The 18,417-nt window shown below is 33.9% G+C and overlaps 2 protein-coding genes across 2 annotated transcripts in view; both read left to right on the plus strand.

Moving 5' to 3' along the window:
- LOC18098576 (receptor-like protein 9a) overlaps positions 1 to 7,657 on the plus strand; it is a 34,054-nt gene extending 26,397 nt beyond the window's left edge. Inside the window, exon 6 of the mRNA XM_024601207.2 lies at positions 7,085 to 7,657. Coding sequence (XP_024456975.2) covers positions 7,085 to 7,172 — 88 coding nt within the window. The 3' untranslated portion in view covers positions 7,173 to 7,657. The remainder of the gene's footprint in view (positions 1 to 7,084) is intronic.
- Positions 7,658 to 10,582: 2,925 nt separating this feature from the next.
- LOC18110712 (receptor-like protein 15) lies at positions 10,583 to 14,632 on the plus strand. Its single transcript, XM_024600873.2, has 2 exons — positions 10,583 to 11,106; positions 12,050 to 14,632. Exons 1-2 carry the CDS (start codon positions 10,728 to 10,730, stop codon positions 14,320 to 14,322), a joined length of 2,652 nt encoding a protein of 883 aa, XP_024456641.2. The 5' UTR covers positions 10,583 to 10,727; the 3' UTR covers positions 14,323 to 14,632.
- Positions 14,633 to 18,417: the final 3,785 nt, after the last annotated feature.

Below are 18,417 nucleotides of genomic sequence, written 5' to 3' on the forward strand. Positions count from 1 at the left end.
ACCGATTTCACAAGTCTACGGAGAAAAAGAAGTGCAAGTGGATGATGAAGCTATCGGCAAATCACTTCATTCCATGAAAAAAAAGTTGAGGAAGAAATTTTTTTATTCCATAAGATCAAATCAATTGTTCAGAGCACATGACTTTCCATGTCTATATATGAAGAAAAAGCAAGGTAGTTTACTCAACAAGTTGGAGGAATTGACTAGTGAGTGATTGTGGAGCATTAGATCAAATCAGTTGTGTTCATCAGCAAGAAAAGCATCCGCAAATCACTTCATTCCATGAAAAAAAGTTTGAGGAAGAAATTTTTTCATTCCACAAGATCAAATCAATTGTTCAGAACACATGACTTTCCATGTCTATACATGAAGAAAAAGCAAAGTAGTTTACACAACAAGTTGGAGGACCTCCTATCTAATTACTACTATTTAGTCCCCACTACATTATCAAACACACTGAAAGAGTTAGTTTGTTTGCGTGGTTGCTTCCGTATTTGAAGCAACCACGGCCAAATAATTGTTTGGTAACATTCAAAACATAATTTATTTTTATAGAGCCCACTGAGTTTTGCGTTTAAAACGCAGTTAAATTCAAAGCAGCTATCGTCTGCTTTTCTTCCTCTACATTGTTTATAAGTGAACAATGCTTTTTTTTAAAAAAAAAACCAGTGCAGTTCACTCGCATTGTTCACGTTCACGTGAACAATAATTTTTTTTTGAAAAACTAGTTTAGAGTGAATTAAATTTACTCGCACTGTAATCTCAATTTTATTCCTGATAATATTTTACCTAATTTTATTGCATGCTCAAAAAATCATGGAAAATGTAGTTCTTGTCGGATGAATTTTGTACGTAATGGAATTGTAGATAGTTTAATGGAACAATTAAAAATATTTTATATAAAGTATTATTTATTTCATGATGTAATAGTAGTAGTTAAATCTACAATATATTTAAATTTAAAATCATATATATATATATATATATATATATATATATATATATATATATATATATAACCTCAATTTAAAACGCATTCTTAACCAAACACGTTAAACTATTTTTTGTTCAACCTCAATTTTAATCACAGTTTTAACCAAACATATATAAATATCAAACCAACCTCAACTAAAAGTATTTTTTATAAAAATAATTTTTTTCAAACCACAACCACAAAAGTTACCATAATTCATCAAAGGTGAGTAGTTAGATGTCTCAATTTTGTTTTTGGTTCAACAGTGACGAACATCTTTTTAATCAATTATGTGATATTAGCCTCTCTTTTAAGAAGTATTATGGACGGTGAGCACCCCTCACATAACTCACTTCATGCATCTATTGAATGCAACTCCGGTCCCTTGTTTGAATCAGGTGGTTCCGGGTGTATGTAGGGTGTGGTGAAATTAATTTTTTTTATTAAATTTTTAAAAAAAAATTTAAAATTTTTTTATTTTTTAAATTATTATGATGTATTGATGTCAAAATAATATTAAAAAATAAAAAAATTATTTTAATACATCTCTAAATCAAAAACTATCACTATCAGTATCACATTCCTAAATACACGCTAACCAGATATCTCAATTAACATTAACTATTGGCAAGCATTCTACAGGCTCATAACGTATTAACTACTGGCAACCATTTGTTTCGATTTAAACTAGGTGGAAATTTATTGAGAAGTTGATTTACATTGAACAATATTTATATGTCGAACAACATAAATTGAAACGAAATAAAGTTGATGACGATAGCACTCATTTTTTTTTGTTTTATATTAAAAAGTATTATCCAATTAGCTTATATGTGAACTAAAACTAAATATTTTTTTTAAGCAATCTTAAATATGCATTCTTCAAATCAACATCATATGATAGTTTTTATAAAATCGAGTCGAGACCCGTTTGATTGAGGATCAGAACAAAGCCGAGTTTAAAAAAATAAAAAAATAATCAAAATGACTCGATTAATAATTGGCCTGACCTGAAAAAATATCTAGTTGCAACCCGTTTATTATTTAATTTTTTTATATATGTAAAACAACGTTGTTTCACACACACACACACACACACACACACACACACACACACATATATATATATATATATATATATTGGAGTTGAATTAAGTTAATCTAGTAACCTAATAAAAAAATCATGACACGAGCCTTACCCCAGATCAACCCCGAATCGAGTCTATGGTGGTTTTTTGGAAAAAGATTATGGAAGACCACCAGTATTGTGACAGAGATTGTTTTTTAAAATATTTTTTTTCTCGATTATATATCAAAATAAAATATTTTTTATTTTTTAAAATTTATTTTTGGTATCAAAACATTATAACTAACTAAAAATATATAAAAAATAATTTTAATAAAAAAATCAAAATTTTATAAAATATTGTTTTGACCGTGTTTTCAAGGTTCGCCTTAATACACCTAACCACACTCCCAAACAACACTAAGGTTAAACAAATAAATGAAATAATATTAAAAAAAGAAATGAAATAAAGAAAACATCTCAAACCATAGAATCGGCACCAGGTACGCAGATAAAAGTCATGGAAATGGACAAAGTGTGTTATAAATAGGACCTCGCTATGGTTGCCCAAACTCACATAACAAACAACAATATTCTACAAACTGTAGTGCTTCATAGAATTATCTAAGATGATGGTGAAAAAAATGGGGGCTTGGATGTTGCTAACATTATTGACTTTGGTTGGCGACTGGTGTGGTTGTTGTTATGGATGTTTGGAGGAAGAGAGAATTGGTCTCTTGGAGATCAAAGCTTTGATCGACCCAAATCACCTTTTCTTGGGAGATTGGGTGGACAGTAGTAATTGTTGTGAGTGGCCTAGGATCGAGTGTGATAACACTACAAGGCGAGTGATCCAACTCAATCTTGGGGATGCAAGGGATAAGAGCTTGGGGGATTGGGTTCTCAACGCATCTTTGTTTCTGCCTTTTAAGGAATTGCAAAGTCTTGATTTGGGTTCTAATGGATTAGTTGGTTGCTTTGAGAATCAAGGTTGGTTCAATCTTTCTGCTCTTATAATCATAAAATAATTATTTTGCTTTGATGTTTCTCTTCCAGGCTCCGAAGTCCTATCATCAAGTAATGCATGGACACGTGTTAGAAGTTGTTAAGAGACGGTTAATAGAATAAATCGTGTAATGCATGTGGGGAAGTATATATATAATGGTAGGAGGATTACGTAAGAGTCACGCAAGAAATAACAGAATCATTCCTCTCTCATTTATTACTCTGTTTTCCTTCTTCTCCTCCCCTGCTTCTCACCCTTCTGCTTCATTTTGTTAAGACAAGCTTAACAGATGATTATATTTCAAGTAACTTTACATATTTGATTCTTTATGGTTAATATTTTTGCTTCTGACAATCTTCTTTCAGGTTTTCAAGTGCTAGCTTCAGGATTGAGGAATTTGGAGGAACTTTATCTGACTCACAATAAATTGAACGACATTATTTTATCGTCTCTCGGTGGTTTTTCAACTCTCAAATCTCTATATCTATCAAACAATAGGTTCACAGGATCAACTGGTCTCAATGGTAAAGTTGTAAATCATTCCTACCTCGGATGGCATTCTCTCGCGAGGTTTAATAATTAGATGTGTATTAAGCCTTAAGTTATTGCCTTAAAAAGGCTTTATATAATTAATTCTTTAACGCATTTTCTTTTCTTAAGTGAAATAATTCTTACGTATACACACTACTAATTTTTGTTGAATTTTTTGAAAATAAGTGAAGGTGATATGAATATTTAATTATTAAAATTTTAATATTATATTAAAAATTATTTTAATTTTAAAACTTAAGCTATGTCTTGTAACATTATAAATTATTTAATTGTTATTGATTGTTCTCTCTGTCACAGGTTTAAGGAATTTAGAAATCTTGTATCTGAATTCAAATGACTTCAAGGAAAGCGTTTTGATAGAGTCATTGGGAGCGTTGCCATCCCTCAAGACCTTACATGCAAGTTTTAGTAAATTTAAACACTTTGGGAAAGGTCAGTGACAGTTTTGGTGCCTAAAACAATATGATATTTATTTATATATTGATGGATTTATCTGATCTGTTCCCCAGGGTTGTCTAATTCGTCTAGCCTTGAAGAAGTGTTCCTCGATGATTCTTTTCTCCCAGCAAGCTTTCTTAGGAACATTGGACCCTTGTCTACTCTTAAAGTCCTATCATTGACAGGAGTTGACTTCAGTAGCACCCTACCTGCTGAAGGTAATTCTACAAAAGAACAATTATAAGAGTATTGAAATCCAAATAACAGTTGTTCACTAGAAGTTTACTCCTAATGTTACGTATAGAAAAGGATAAAATCTAGAGTTTCTCAATCTCTAAAATTTCTCAGTCTTAAATTTAGGGTAGCTGGCAGATGCATGGACACGTGTTAGAAGTTGTTAAGAGACGGTTAGAGTTAGTTAACAATAGAATAAATCGTGTAATGCATGTGGGGAAGTATATATATATAATGGTAGGAGGATTACGCACGCAAGAAATAACAGAGTCATTCTCCTCTCATTTATTTCTCTGTTTTCCTTCTGCTTAACAGATGATTGATTATATTACAATACACAAAATGGATACTTCCAATCTATCCTTCTTGACAAAAACGCAATCTTAAGGAATAAAAACCCTTTCTCTCAAGGATACTACTTCAAGTCAACGTAAATTAGTGTTTAGTTTCTTAAAATCTTAATTAATAATATTGAAAGGAATGGCTACTCTGTACCACCACTATTTTCATCGTGCCTTTTCTTCTTTATCTTTCACAGGGACTTTCTTTAATTCGAGCACCCTTGAAGAATTACATCTAGATCGTACTTCTCTCCCATTAAACTTTCTCCAGAACATCGGAACATTGCCTACTCTTAAAGTATTGTCTGTTGGCCAATGTGACCTCAATGACACCCTGCCCGCTCAAGGTAAATTAACAACTCTCCATCCACTCAAGATTCTTTCAACACTATATATTTTAACTATTTCAAGATAAATTGTACAGGTTGGTGTGAATTGAAGAATTTGGAGCAATTAGATCTCTCTGGAAATAATTTTGGAGGTTCACTCCCAGATTGTTTGGGAAACTTATCATCTCTACAACTATTAGATGTTTCTAATAACCAATTTACTGGAAATATTGCCTCCGGTTCTCTTACAAACCTCATATCCATTGAATCCCTCTCACTATCAAATAACCTCTTTGAAGTTCCCATTTCAATGAAGCCTTTTATGAACCACTCAAGCCTCAAGTTCTTCTACAGTAAGAACAACAAACTAGTAACAGAACCCATGTCCTTTCATGATTTTATTCCAAAGTTCCAACTAGTCTTTTTTCGCTTGTCAAATAGTCCAACATCGGAAGCAGTCAATATAGAGATTCCCAACTTCCTCTATTCCCAATACGACTTAAGAGTCCTTGATCTCTCCCACAACAACATCACTGGAATGTTTCCATCGTGGTTGCTTAAGAACAATACACAGTTGGAGCAATTACTGCTAAACGAGAACTCCTTTGTTGGTACTTTGCAGTTGCAAGATCACCCAAATCCGCATATGACTGAATTAGATATATCCAACAACAACATGCACGGTCAAATTCTAAAAAATAGTTGTTTGATCTTTCCAAATCTATGGATCTTAAGGATGGCTGAGAATGGATTCACAGGTTGTATTCCTTCTTGTTTAGGAAATAATCTCTCAATGGCAATTTTAGATTTATCCAACAACCAATTGTCTACGGTAAAACTAGAACAACCAAGAATATGGTCTCTCCAGCTGTCAAACAACAATTTGGGTGGGCAAATACCAATCTCGATTTTCAATTCTTCTGGCTCGCTTTTTCTCTACCTAAGTGGTAACAACTTTTGGGGTCAAATACAAGATTTTCCATCACCCTCTTGGGAAATATGGGTTGAATTGGATTTGAGTAACAATCAATTTTCAGGCATGCTTCCAAGGTGCTTTGTCAATTCGACACAAATGTTCACATTTGATTTGTCCAAAAACCAGTTTAATGGTCCAATTACAGAAGATTTTTGTAAGCTTGACCAGCTTGAATATTTGGACCTTTCTGAGAACAACTTGTCTGGTTTTATACCATCTTGCTTCAGTCCACCACAGATAACCCAAGTGCATCTATCCAAAAATAGATTGAGTGGTCCATTAACAAATGGATTTTATAACAGCTCTTCTCTTATTACGATAGATCTTCGAGATAACAACTTCACTGGCTCCATTCCAAATTGGATTGGCAATCTTTCATCATTGAGTGTTCTTCTTCTGAGGGCTAATCACTTTGATGGTGAATTCCCTGCTCATTTATGCTGGTTAGAAAAATTAAAGTTTTTGGATGTTTCACAAAATCACCTCTCTGGCCCACTACCCTCCTGTTTGGGCAATCTTACTTTCAAGGAAAGTTCCGCTTTGGTGGATCGTTTGCAATTCTTGAGAAACCCTTTTTGGCATTACTATACAGATGAAGTGATAGAATTTAAGACGAAAAATATGTATTATAGTTACCAAGGAGAAATTCTCGACTTAATGTCTGGTATTGATCTCTCCAGCAACAACTTCTTAGGAGCAATCCCACAAGAATTGGGAAGCTTAAGTGAGATACATGCATTAAACTTATCACACAACAATCTTGCTGGATCTATACCTGCAACGTTCTCAAACTTGAAGCAGATTGAGAGCTTGGATGTTTCTCACAACAACTTGAATGGGAGAATTCCTGCACAACTCATTGAACTGACCTTTCTAGAAGTTTTCAACGTGTCGTACAATAATTTGTCAGGAAAAACACCTGAGATGAAATATCAATTTGCTACCTTTGATGAGAGCAGTTATAAAGGGAATCCTCTTCTTTGTGGACCTCCATTGCAAAACAGTTGCGACAAAACAGAATCACCATCAGCGAGAGTGCCTAACGATTTCAATGGAGATGGTGGCGTCATAGACATGGACAGTTTCTATGTGAGCTTCGGTGTGTGTTACATAATTTTGGTGTTGACAATTGCAACAGTACTGTGCATAAATCCGCATTGGCGACGCAGGTGGTTTTACTTCATTGAAGAATGCATCGACACTTGCTACTGCCTTTTGGCTATTAACTTTCGCAAGTTGTCCAGATTCAGAAGGTGATTGGTTCTTATCATGAGCGTGTGGGCTGCTTTCTGAATTTGTTGTCATCCTCTGTGGGGAAGTAGTCGCATGGCTGCGGGCGTTGGTGGCCCAAATCAATGGTTGCTCATAGCTTGGCCTTTCTGTTTTCCTATGAGAAGTGTTCCGTCTGGTTCTCGTAGCTTGGCCTTTCTGTTTTGATGTGAGTTGTGTTTGTCCTTGTGCTTGTATCCATAATTGTTTGTTTCTTGGTTATGTCTTATTATGCTTTGTTCTGTCTTGTTATGTTGTGTTGACCTTCATTTTCTGTTGTTTCTTTGGCCTCTGTCTTGATATTTTATTTTAAAAATTAATTTGGAGTGCTCAGAGGCTACTAGAAAGGAGAAACGATGGCGGCGGAGGTGGTTTCTCTTATTCCTGTTGTTTATTTGGCCTGTAGGCTCTTTTGGTTAGCTAACATACATTGGAATCATGCATATTTAATGAAATTAATCAGACATTCTCTATATAGGGAGCAGGAAACTTTCAATAGTTGATGATCTCTTGATTGATTACAATCCATACATTGGAAACAATTGCGAATTCTTTGCATAAGTTTTCCAGCTTAAGATGAGTGGATGTATGAATTCCCCTAAATAGTAAAAGATTAATATGAGTGGTATGTTCCATTGACCTCGAAGGATAGCTTGTTGACTCTTGCTCAAGTTGAGCCCTTTGTTCATTTGAACAGAGGATTTAACTTTCATATATACCCTTTTTCAAAATATAATTAACATAATTTTCATATCCCATCATTATTTCTACATCCAAATTGAAATGAAAATGATCTCAACTTGAAGCTTCGGTAAGAAAACTCTAAGCAGTTCAGGCTTCCTTTATTACTCTCTCCAGAGGTATCTTCTTCTAGTAGAACTCCAGCTTTCTGACCTCCAAGATGGACCTCTCAGCATTTTTGTTCCTGATTTTTTTCCTTGAAGGTTTTTTGCAGATGAAGCTCATGATTATGTGGAGAGCATGGCTTAAGTTTACAGTACACACCAAACATGAAGTTGTGGACTGTTACAAATTAAGAGTTGACTTAGATATTTCTAGCTTTTCTTTTTCATTCATGCCTTTGAATTTTCTAAAGATATCAGTTTACGTAGAGTGCTCTGGTGTGTTATCTGTTATCATTTATGCCTATTTTCTTCATGAGCCTCTGTAGATGATTTAAAGCTCTGCATTGACATTTAGCACATTGACTTTAATCATTTAATTATATCACATGATGAAGAGAATTGCAGTTAAATAGTATTGGCGCGGATGCACATACCAAACCAAATAATGGTGAGTTCATTAACATTTTTAATTTTAATTCATTGTTGAAATCACGACATCCCACTTTTGACTATTTTATAAATTCATTGCTTACACTCAGTGGAGCTTAATGGCAATTAATGGTGAGTTCATTAACATTTTTAATTTTGATTTGATGATGAAGTGGCAATTATTACTAATCTCATTGACTCCCGATCAATAAGGCCTACTTGAATTGACTTGGAGTTAAAAACTTTTTGTTTAAGAACACCGTCCCCAATTACCAATGTCTAGGTCTCATTAATTAATTTAATTTTTATATCTAATGTATTCACTTCTTATTTTAGATATAATTGAGCAAAGAAAATTCATTCATAAAAAAAAAATTCCATTGCCTAATTAAGTTTGATGTGGTATGTTTGGCTGATGAGTTGATTGACAAGATTAATAAAAAAAAAATTCAAAAAACAAGTTTAAAAAATGCACCACAAAAACAAAATGGAACACCGCAAGTCAAGCAGATGTTGTTACTAAGCCACTCTCTTACTCTATATTTGCTCATTTACGTTCCAAGCTTCATGTGGATAACCTACCTTCAGCTTGAGGGCGTGTATCATATATGGATTGTGTTAGAATATGAAATATTGTATTATTAATGTATTTACTTATCGTGTGTAGTATGCTACACCGTAACACATGTACTGCCCTAATAATATAAATAACAAAGGTGGTTATCTCATTAGGTTAGGCCTCTCAATTATCACAGACTTTGTTTTAACTCTATCAAACCATGTTCATTTGGTAAAAATTTGTATTCTATACCTTTTATTCTAAAAAAGAAAAGTCTAATGTGTTTAATTGTTTTAAAAAGTTTAAGACATTAATTAAAAAAAAAATAGTTATTCTATAAATTCACTTAGAATGAAATTCTATAGGAGATGAATTTTGTTCAAATAATTTTAATAACTTTTGTGAAGATTATGGTACAAAAAAGGTCCTAACAGTGTCTAAATCCCCCCACAATAATATAATATGAAATGATAAAAATAAATAAATAAAGGCATCATGGCAATAAGCATACTTCGTACCAAGAAGATTCCTATCTTTCTTCCAACAATCGGACCATTGAAATGATTTTTGTACAAATCAATTGCCTCGATAACTGATAAATTTCCTATCCACCTCGGCAGCAAAACCTGCTAAATGGTTGTTACTGACATCAAATGCTGACAAAACAGTGATCCAACTCTCTCTTTGGGCTGCAAGGGATCAGAGTTTGGGGGATTGGGTTCTCAACGTACGCATCTTTGTTTCTGCCTTTTAAGGAATTGCAAAGTCTTGATTTGAGTTCTAATGGATTAGTTGGTTGCTCTGAGAATCAAGGTCATAAAATAAATTCATATTATTGTGTGAATCTTACACTGAAATTACGCTGATGAAGTGGCTAGCTGGTGTTTAATGTCAATTATGTTCCTTTGATGATTAATCTCTTCCAGGCTTCGAAGTCCTATCATCAAAACTGCATGTCCTAATTTAATGATGATAAAAGCCTTGGTGTCAGCGCTTTCAATACACTCAAGTGTTGTTTTTTTTAATTATTTATTTATTTATTGTTATTGTTTTTTTTATATATTATTTAAATTATTCCTTGAACGAATGACTTGAAACTTGAATTTTTATTAACCTGTCACTTTTTTTAAATAAAAAAATTGAATTGTTCAACCTGGCAAAGCACGGAGAACATATCTATGAAACCGTTATCTTCCTGTTCATTATTAGGCACCTGCTGCAATTGCGAGTTTGTTTCACTGCAACTTCGCAACGGAGGTCCACAAAGAAAAACAAGTGAAAGTGGGTGATGAATTAATTAAGAGTATGTTAAAAAAAGTGGGTGATCAAATTTCTTTAAAAGATGACAGTCATTTCCTGATGCTGGTTGAATCCTAGCTTTAATCATGCTCCGACAAGAGTTTTTTTTAAATTAATTAAAAGGTCGTGAGGAGACCACCAGTTTCTATAAGGAAATCACCAAGAAATTACTGCCTGCTGGTATTTTAAAATCAAAATGGCAGACCGCAAGTCAAGCATATGCGTACAAATGGCTGCTCCATTCAAGGTTTCTTTAGGTAATTGATCTCAAACAAGAGGAGACCACCAAAGTCTAAAAGTTTATCACGGGAAATTAAATCCTTTGATCAAATGCATGAAGAGGACAAATTAAATTGTATATAAGAGACAGCTTGCTTGCTTTTGTATGTGGTCAAGTGGAGCGTTATGAATATGAGGCAAATGTGGGTGTGGATGCTGCTCATGGCACTGGCCTTCGTCAACGAGCGGTGCCATTGTTGTTTGGAGGAAGAGAGAATTAGTCTCTTAGAGATAAAAGCTTGGTTCAATCATGCAGGTGCAGCTGGGTCCTATGATCAGCTAGAAGGTTGGGATAAAGAGCATTTTAATTGCTGTAATTGGGATTATTATAGGGTTGTGTGTGACAACACCACAAACCGAGTGATCGAACTACATCTTTCTAGCGTAAATTATGATGGTCTCAATGCAGTCGAAGACTTGGATCTCAATTCGTCTTTGTTTCTGCCTTTCAAAGAACTGGAGATTCTCGACTTAAGCGGCAACCAATTAGTTGGTGGCTTAAAGAATCAAGGTTCTATGCTTTCAATTTTCTTTTAGTTAACACATAAAGTTAATTATATTTCAAGTAACTTTACATTGAATCTTTATGGATATTGGGATGGTTGATATATATATATATATCAATAAATTTAACGACAACATTTTATCAACTCTTAGTAGATTTTCAACTCTCAAATCTCTAGATCTATCAGGCAATAGGTTCACAGGAACAATTGATCTCAAAGGTAGAGTTGTAAATCATTCCTAACTCGGATGGCATTTCTTAGTGAGGCATAATTTATTCTTTATTAAGATTATTTAATAATTAGATGTGTCTTAATCATTAACTTTTGTTCAATTTTTAAAATTTTATTAAAGGAATGGAGGTGATATATTAGAATTCATGAATATTTGGTTATTAAAATATTGATATAATATCAAAAAATTAACACAAATTTATATTTCATTGAACTTATATGGATATTGGGGAAGGGTTAACATATATATACATATATATATATATGTATGTATGTATGTATGTATGTATGTATGTATGTATAAATTTGTGGAAAGTTTTTGGAAATAACTAAAAAAATTGCTTCCTATATAAAAATAACTAAGAAAATAAATAAAAATCCCAAAAAAAATTCTAGGCCTAATTAGAGAACAAAACCTATAGAACATTGTTAAAATATCAGTTTGATATAACAGATCGGATAAAAGATTATAATTATAACTATTGTCTGATATTAAGAAGGCACCATAACAAGAAGTTTTCTACGAAATAATGGACAACTGCCTGCTCATAGAATTTTGTCTCTGGAAAGCTAGTATATATGCTAAATGGCACCCTGCCTCACCAAAGTAAATTAAATCACTAATAAACTTGTATTGTTGAATAGATCTCTCAATAAACAGTACATAATTGATATATTCCTATTCCCTTAACATGAACATATGGATATATTCTGCAGGCTGGTGTGAACTGAAGAATCTTGAACACCTATCTCTCTCAGGAAACAATCTAAAGGGCGTACTCCCTCCTTGTTTGGGAAATCTATCATCTTTACGATCCTTGGATTTATCTGACAACCAATTGGAGGGCAATATTGCCCTTAGTCACCTTTCACATCTTCCGCAGCTTCAATACCTCAAAGTTTCAAATAACTACTTTCAAGTTCCAATATCATTTGCTTCATTTATGAACCTCTCCAACCTCAAGTTCTTTTTATGCGATAACAATGAGCTAATAGCTACACCCAGTTTTCAGCCTTTAGTTCCAAAGTTCCGGCTTCGTGTTTTTAGTGCTTCAAACTGTACTCCAAAACCACTCGAGGCTGGATTGCCAAACTTCCTCCAGAGCCAATATGATTTGGTGTTTGTTGATCTATCCCACAACAAATTCGTTGGAGAACCTTTCCCATCTTGGCTGTTTGAGAATAATACAAAGTTAAATCGACTATATTTGAAAGACACCTCATTTATAGGTCCTTTGCAGCTGCCACAACATCCAACACCCAACCTTCAGACAGTAGATATGTCTGGCAACAGCATACATGGTCAAATTGCAAGGAACATATGTTCGATTTTTCCACGTTTGAAGAACTTCATGATGGCTAACAACACCCTTACAGGTTGTATTCCTCCTTGTTTTGGGAATATGAGCTCTCTCGAATACTTGGATCTTTCCAACAATCACATGTCTTGTGAACTGCTTGAGCATAATTTGCCAACCTCGTTGTGGTTTTTAAAGCTGTCCAATAACAATTTCAAAGGGCGATTACCACTCTCTGTGCTCAACATGACTGACCTAGACTACCTCTTTCTCGATGGAAACAAATTTGCAGGACAAGTATCGGGTACCTTTTCTCTTGCATCATCATTTTCGTGGTTTGATATTAGTAACAATCTTTTGTCAGGCATGCTTCCAAGGTTGCGGGGAATTGGGAACTCTTCACTAAACAGCTTGCGGGGAATTGGGAACTCTTCACTAAACAGCTTGCAGGGAATTGATTTGTCCAGAAATCAGTTTGAAGGTACCATTCCAATAGAATATTTCAATTCTTCTGGGCTTGAATTTTTAGATCTTTCTGAAAACAATCTGTCTGGGTCTTTGCCATTGGGCTTCCTTGCATCATATTTACGCTATGTCCACCTATATGGAAATCGATTGAGCGGTCCACTGCCATATGCTTTTTGTAATCTCTCTTCGTTGATGACATTTGATCTCGGCGATAACAACTTAACTGGGCCCATTCCAAATTGGATTGATAGCCTTTCGAAATTGAGCATTTTTGTTCTCAAATCTAATCAATTCAATGGGAAACTACCTTATCAGTTATGCTTGTTAAGGAACTTAAGCATATTGGATCTTTCAGAAAATAACTTTTCTGGTCCGTTACCCTCATGTTTGAGCAATTTAGATTTTACGGCATCGGATGAAAAAACTTGGGTTGACACTGGTAGGGAGACAGGAGATGATGGAAGCCGGAAAGAAATATTTGCATCCATAGGGGGAAGAGAATTGGAGAACGAAGGTTTTTATCTTGATGACAAAATTTTGTGGCCAGAGATCAGTGTAAAAATATCTGTAGAGCTTACAGCAAAGAAAAATTTCTACACTTACAAAGGTGATATCCTTAGTTACATGTCTGTTATGGATCTTTCTTGTAACAGATTCACTGGAGAAATCCCGACAGAATGGGGAAACTTAAGTGGGATATATGCTCTAAATCTGTCGCAAAATAATCTCACTGGATTGATCCCTTCATCCTTCTCCAACCTGAAGCAGATAGAGAGCTTGGATCTTTCTCACAACAACTTGAATGGGAGAATTCCTGCACAACTCATTGAACTGACCTTTCTAGCAGTTTTCAACGTGTCGTACAATAATTTGTCAGGAAGAACACCGGAGATGAAAAATCAATTTGCTACCTTCGATGAGAGCAGTTATAAAGGGAATCCTCTTCTTTGTGGACCTCCATTGCAAAACAGTTGCGACAAGACAGAATCACCATCCGCGAGAGTGCCTAACGATTCCAATGGAGATGGTGGCTTCATAGACATGTACAGTTTCTATGCCAGCTTTGGTGTGTGTTACATAATTATGGTATTGACAATTGCAGCAGTACTGTGCATAAATCCGCATTGGCGACGCAGGTGGTTTTACTTCATTGAAGAATGCATCGACACTTGCTACTGCTTTTTGGCTATTAACTTTCCCAAGTTGTCCAGATTCAGAAGGTGATTGGATCTTATCAGGAGCGTGTGGTCTGCTTTCTGAATTTGTTGTAATCCTCTGTGGAGAAGCAGTCGCATTCCAAATCAATGGTTGCTCACTGCATGTTTAGCAATTTGCCTGTGAGAAGTGTTCTGTGGAAGTGTTCTTGTTGCTTAGCCTTTCTGTTTTGATGTGACTTGTGCTTGTCCTTGTGCTTGTATCAGTAATTGTTTGTATCAGTTATGTTTTGCTGAGCAACCAACCAATTCTTGGCTTCTTGTAATACGGGATTTATGAATTTATTGCGAATGCTTTCCATAAGTTTTCCAGCTTAAAATGAGTGGATGTATGAATTCCCCTAAATAGAAAAGATTAATATGAGTGGTATGTTCCAATGACCTCGAAGGATAGCTTGTTTACTCTTGCTCAAGTTCAGCCCTTTGTTCATTTGAACAGAGGATTTAACTTTCATATATACCCTTTTTCAAAATATAATTAACCTAATTTTCATAACCCATCATTATTTCTACATCCAAATTGAAATGAAAATGATCTCAACTTGAAGCTTCGGTAAGAAAACTCTAAGCAGTTCAGGCTTCCTTTATTACTCTCTCCAGAGGTATCTTCTTCTAGTAGAACTCCAGCTTTCTGACCTCCAAGATGGACCTCTCAGCATTTTTGTTCCTGATTTTTTTCCTTGAAGGTTTTTTCCTTGAAGGTTTTTTGCAGAAAAGAAGAGGTAACCGTGACTTGAAGTCATTGTTCCAATCACCGTTTCCACTGAGTTGGGTGCCATGATTGATTACTGCTGTCGCAATGTGAGAGTAATCCAACTGGAAAAACCTCTTCTTGATAGCAAGTACGCAATGATTTCATTCAGATAATAATGGGCTTAGAGCTGACATTGTTTGAAAGAACAAAAGCCTAAGAAGGCCTGCTAAACAGACAAGCTAACCCAGCCTTAAGTGTATATATAGAGATATTCAAGTCCAGCCAGGATGAAATTAACCCAGGAGGCCAGGAAATTAAAACCCAATGAGAAGCTTAGATGGCCGAACCTTATATGCAAAACAAGTAGGCCATAAAAAGCAGAAGAGACCATCAATTTCTGCTCTCTCTTCATATTTCTATCTTCCACCAAATCTGGGTTTGCTCACAGTCTGTTCGGCAATGTTAGATTTATTTCTGAACTCTTAAGATTTTCTTGTTTAATTTTGCGTTTCCTCTTAGTTTAATAAAAATGTACATGGTTTTATTACTATAATGATGAGAATCAATAGAGTCTTGCATTTGAAATTAGACCCTACAATCTAACCTCTTAGCTGTTGAGATTGTTACATAACAAAATAGAACAATCCCCTGTTTCAAAATTATCCATTTATCATGCTTTTATTCAAGTTGAATTTGAACTCTTGGATTGTTAGGGTGGCATCGTTTTCCAACATGCCATAATTTCTTCCGCAAGGAAATCATTAGGAAAGTACTGGTTGGTGCTATGCAAACGCATCAGTTCCACCATCGTCACCATACAATTCAGGCGTACACGACGTTCACGTTTCAACTCAACAATTCTGTCTTCTTCTTTTCATCATGACTATCAATTTTCTGAAACGGCATTGTTGAAATCACGACATCCCACTTTTGACTATTTTATAAATTCATTGTTTACACTCAATGGAGCTTAATGGCAATTAATGGTGAGTTCATTAACATTTTTAATTTTGATTTGATGATGAAGTGCCCTAATTAACATTTTTAATTTTGATTTGATGATGAAGTGCCCTAATAATCAATGTCATGGTCTCAAAATAAATAAATGTAATTTTTATATATAATGTATTCAATTCTTATTTTAGATATAATTGAGCAAAGAAAATTCATTGATACAAATAAATTTCATTGCCTAATTAAGTTTGATGTGGTATGTTTGCCTAGCTTAATAATAATAAAAAAAGAAATCCAAAAAACAAGTTTAAAAAATGCACCACAAAAACAAAATGGAACACCGCAAGTCAAGCATCGGCGTCCACGACATTTTACGCTTTAATTCTAACATGTAACACGTTACAAATGCATTTATATTAGATGAAGCGTGTGTACCATGATTTATGTGTACGTGTTGTTTGGTACGTATGTTTTCTGCTTCTTCTTTTTTTAGTTTTACTTTTTTTTATAGTGTTTTTTCTTTAATTAGATTAGCATTGGTTTATTTAATAATCTAATAGAATCAAGTGTTGTTTTTTTTAATTATTTATTTATTTATTGTTATTATTTTTTATATATATTATTTAAATTATTCCTTGAACGAATGACTTGAAACTTGAATTTTTATTAACCTGTCAATTTTTTTAAATAAATAAATTAAATTGTTCAACCTGGCAAAGCACGGAGAACATATCTATGAAACCATTATCTTCCTGTTCATTATTAGGCAATTGCGAGTTTGTTTCACTGCAACTTCGCAACGGAGGTCCACAAAGAAAAACAAGTGAAAGTGGGTAATGAAATTAAGAGTTTAATCATGATACGGGTTGAATTTATTAAAAAAGTTTAAAAGATGACAGTCATATTTCCTGATACGGGTTGAATCCTAGCTCTAACAAGAGTTTTTTTTTTTTTGACTTTAAATATGTCACTTGATCATGTTAATATGTTAATATGTTAAAGAATTTATGTTGAAAAATAATTTTTAACATTAAAAATAAGTGGGGTTTGTTTTTTATTTGACTTTAAATATGTCACTTGATCATGTTTTAAATAATTTTTTCATCAAATAATTCAATATTACAGGATTAAGTTTAGTTAATCAAGTAATTTAACATAAATTTAACAGGGGGTCTTATTTTATACTCCCTTTATGATGGTTCAAGCAATAATTGCAGCCTTTATCATGGGGTGATCTTATTTTATACTCCCAGAGACCAATACAGGCCTGCATTGCTTTTCTTGGATCTGTCCTTGTAAATTTAACATTATTGTGGCTCATCGACAAGCATCAAAACACAGCACTATCAAGGATCAAATTCATTTTGATGATGTGGATTATGGGAATCTTGACTTCACAAGTCTATGAAGAAAAACAAGTGAAAGTGGGTGATGAATTAATTAAGAGTATGTTAAAAAAAGTGGGGTGATCAAATTTCTTTAAAAGATGACAGTCATTTCCTGATACTGGTTGAATCCTAGCTTTAATCATGCTCCGACAAGAGTTTTTTTTAAATTAAAAGGTCGTGAGGAGACCACCAGTTTCTATAAGGAAATCACCAAGAAATTACTGCTTGCTGGTGTTTTAAAATCAAAATGGCAGACCGCAAGTCAAGCATATGCGTACAAATGGCTGCCCCATTCAAGGTTTCTTTAGATAATTGATCACAAACAAAAGGTGAAAAATCATTAATATCAAATTAAATCAAACCAAAAAATTCTAGTAATTATGCAGGAAACTGTTTCTCTAAGATTTGCTTATAAAAATCCATATTGAGATTAAACTGGGTCCTGCATGCGTTCTCGAAAGCTGACAATATTGTATGTGGAGTATTTTTATTTTTCTTTTATAATAATCAAGTGGATATATCATTAAAGCTAGTGCCAGTAGGAAGATGGCAAACTACAAATGAGAAGCAGATTTCTCTGAAAAAAATATCGTGAGGAGACCACCGATGTCCATTAGGAAATCACCAGGAAATTACTGCTTCCGCGAATGGCACGTCTGCGTACAACACATTTTATGCTTTAGAAAAAGTGGAATATCCTTCTTTTGGTCTGTGCAAATTGTTTAGTGAAGTTTTAAATTGAACAAAAGCAATTATTTTCTTATCTCGTGTAATATCTTCCACAGATCAAATCAATTGAGAGACAATGTGGTTTGTAAAACTAAAAACACCCAAAAATAAATACAGTAAAATTATATTAAAAAAATTTACAACGTCTGCAAAGTTATCATAGGAAAATCAATTAATTGAGGACAGTGTGAAAGCATATTTTAAGGTGGTAAACGCAATATTAGCTAGCCAAGGAAGACATAAGACATATGTGATTAAATGAAGCGAAATCCATAAAAACACAATAAAATTAGATATTATTACAATAAATAAATAAATATATATCAAGAAACACGTTGAT

This window comes from Populus trichocarpa, chromosome 5 (assembly GCF_000002775.5).
Source record: "Populus trichocarpa isolate Nisqually-1 chromosome 5, P.trichocarpa_v4.1, whole genome shotgun sequence".
NCBI lineage: Eukaryota > Viridiplantae > Streptophyta > Magnoliopsida > Malpighiales > Salicaceae > Populus > Populus trichocarpa.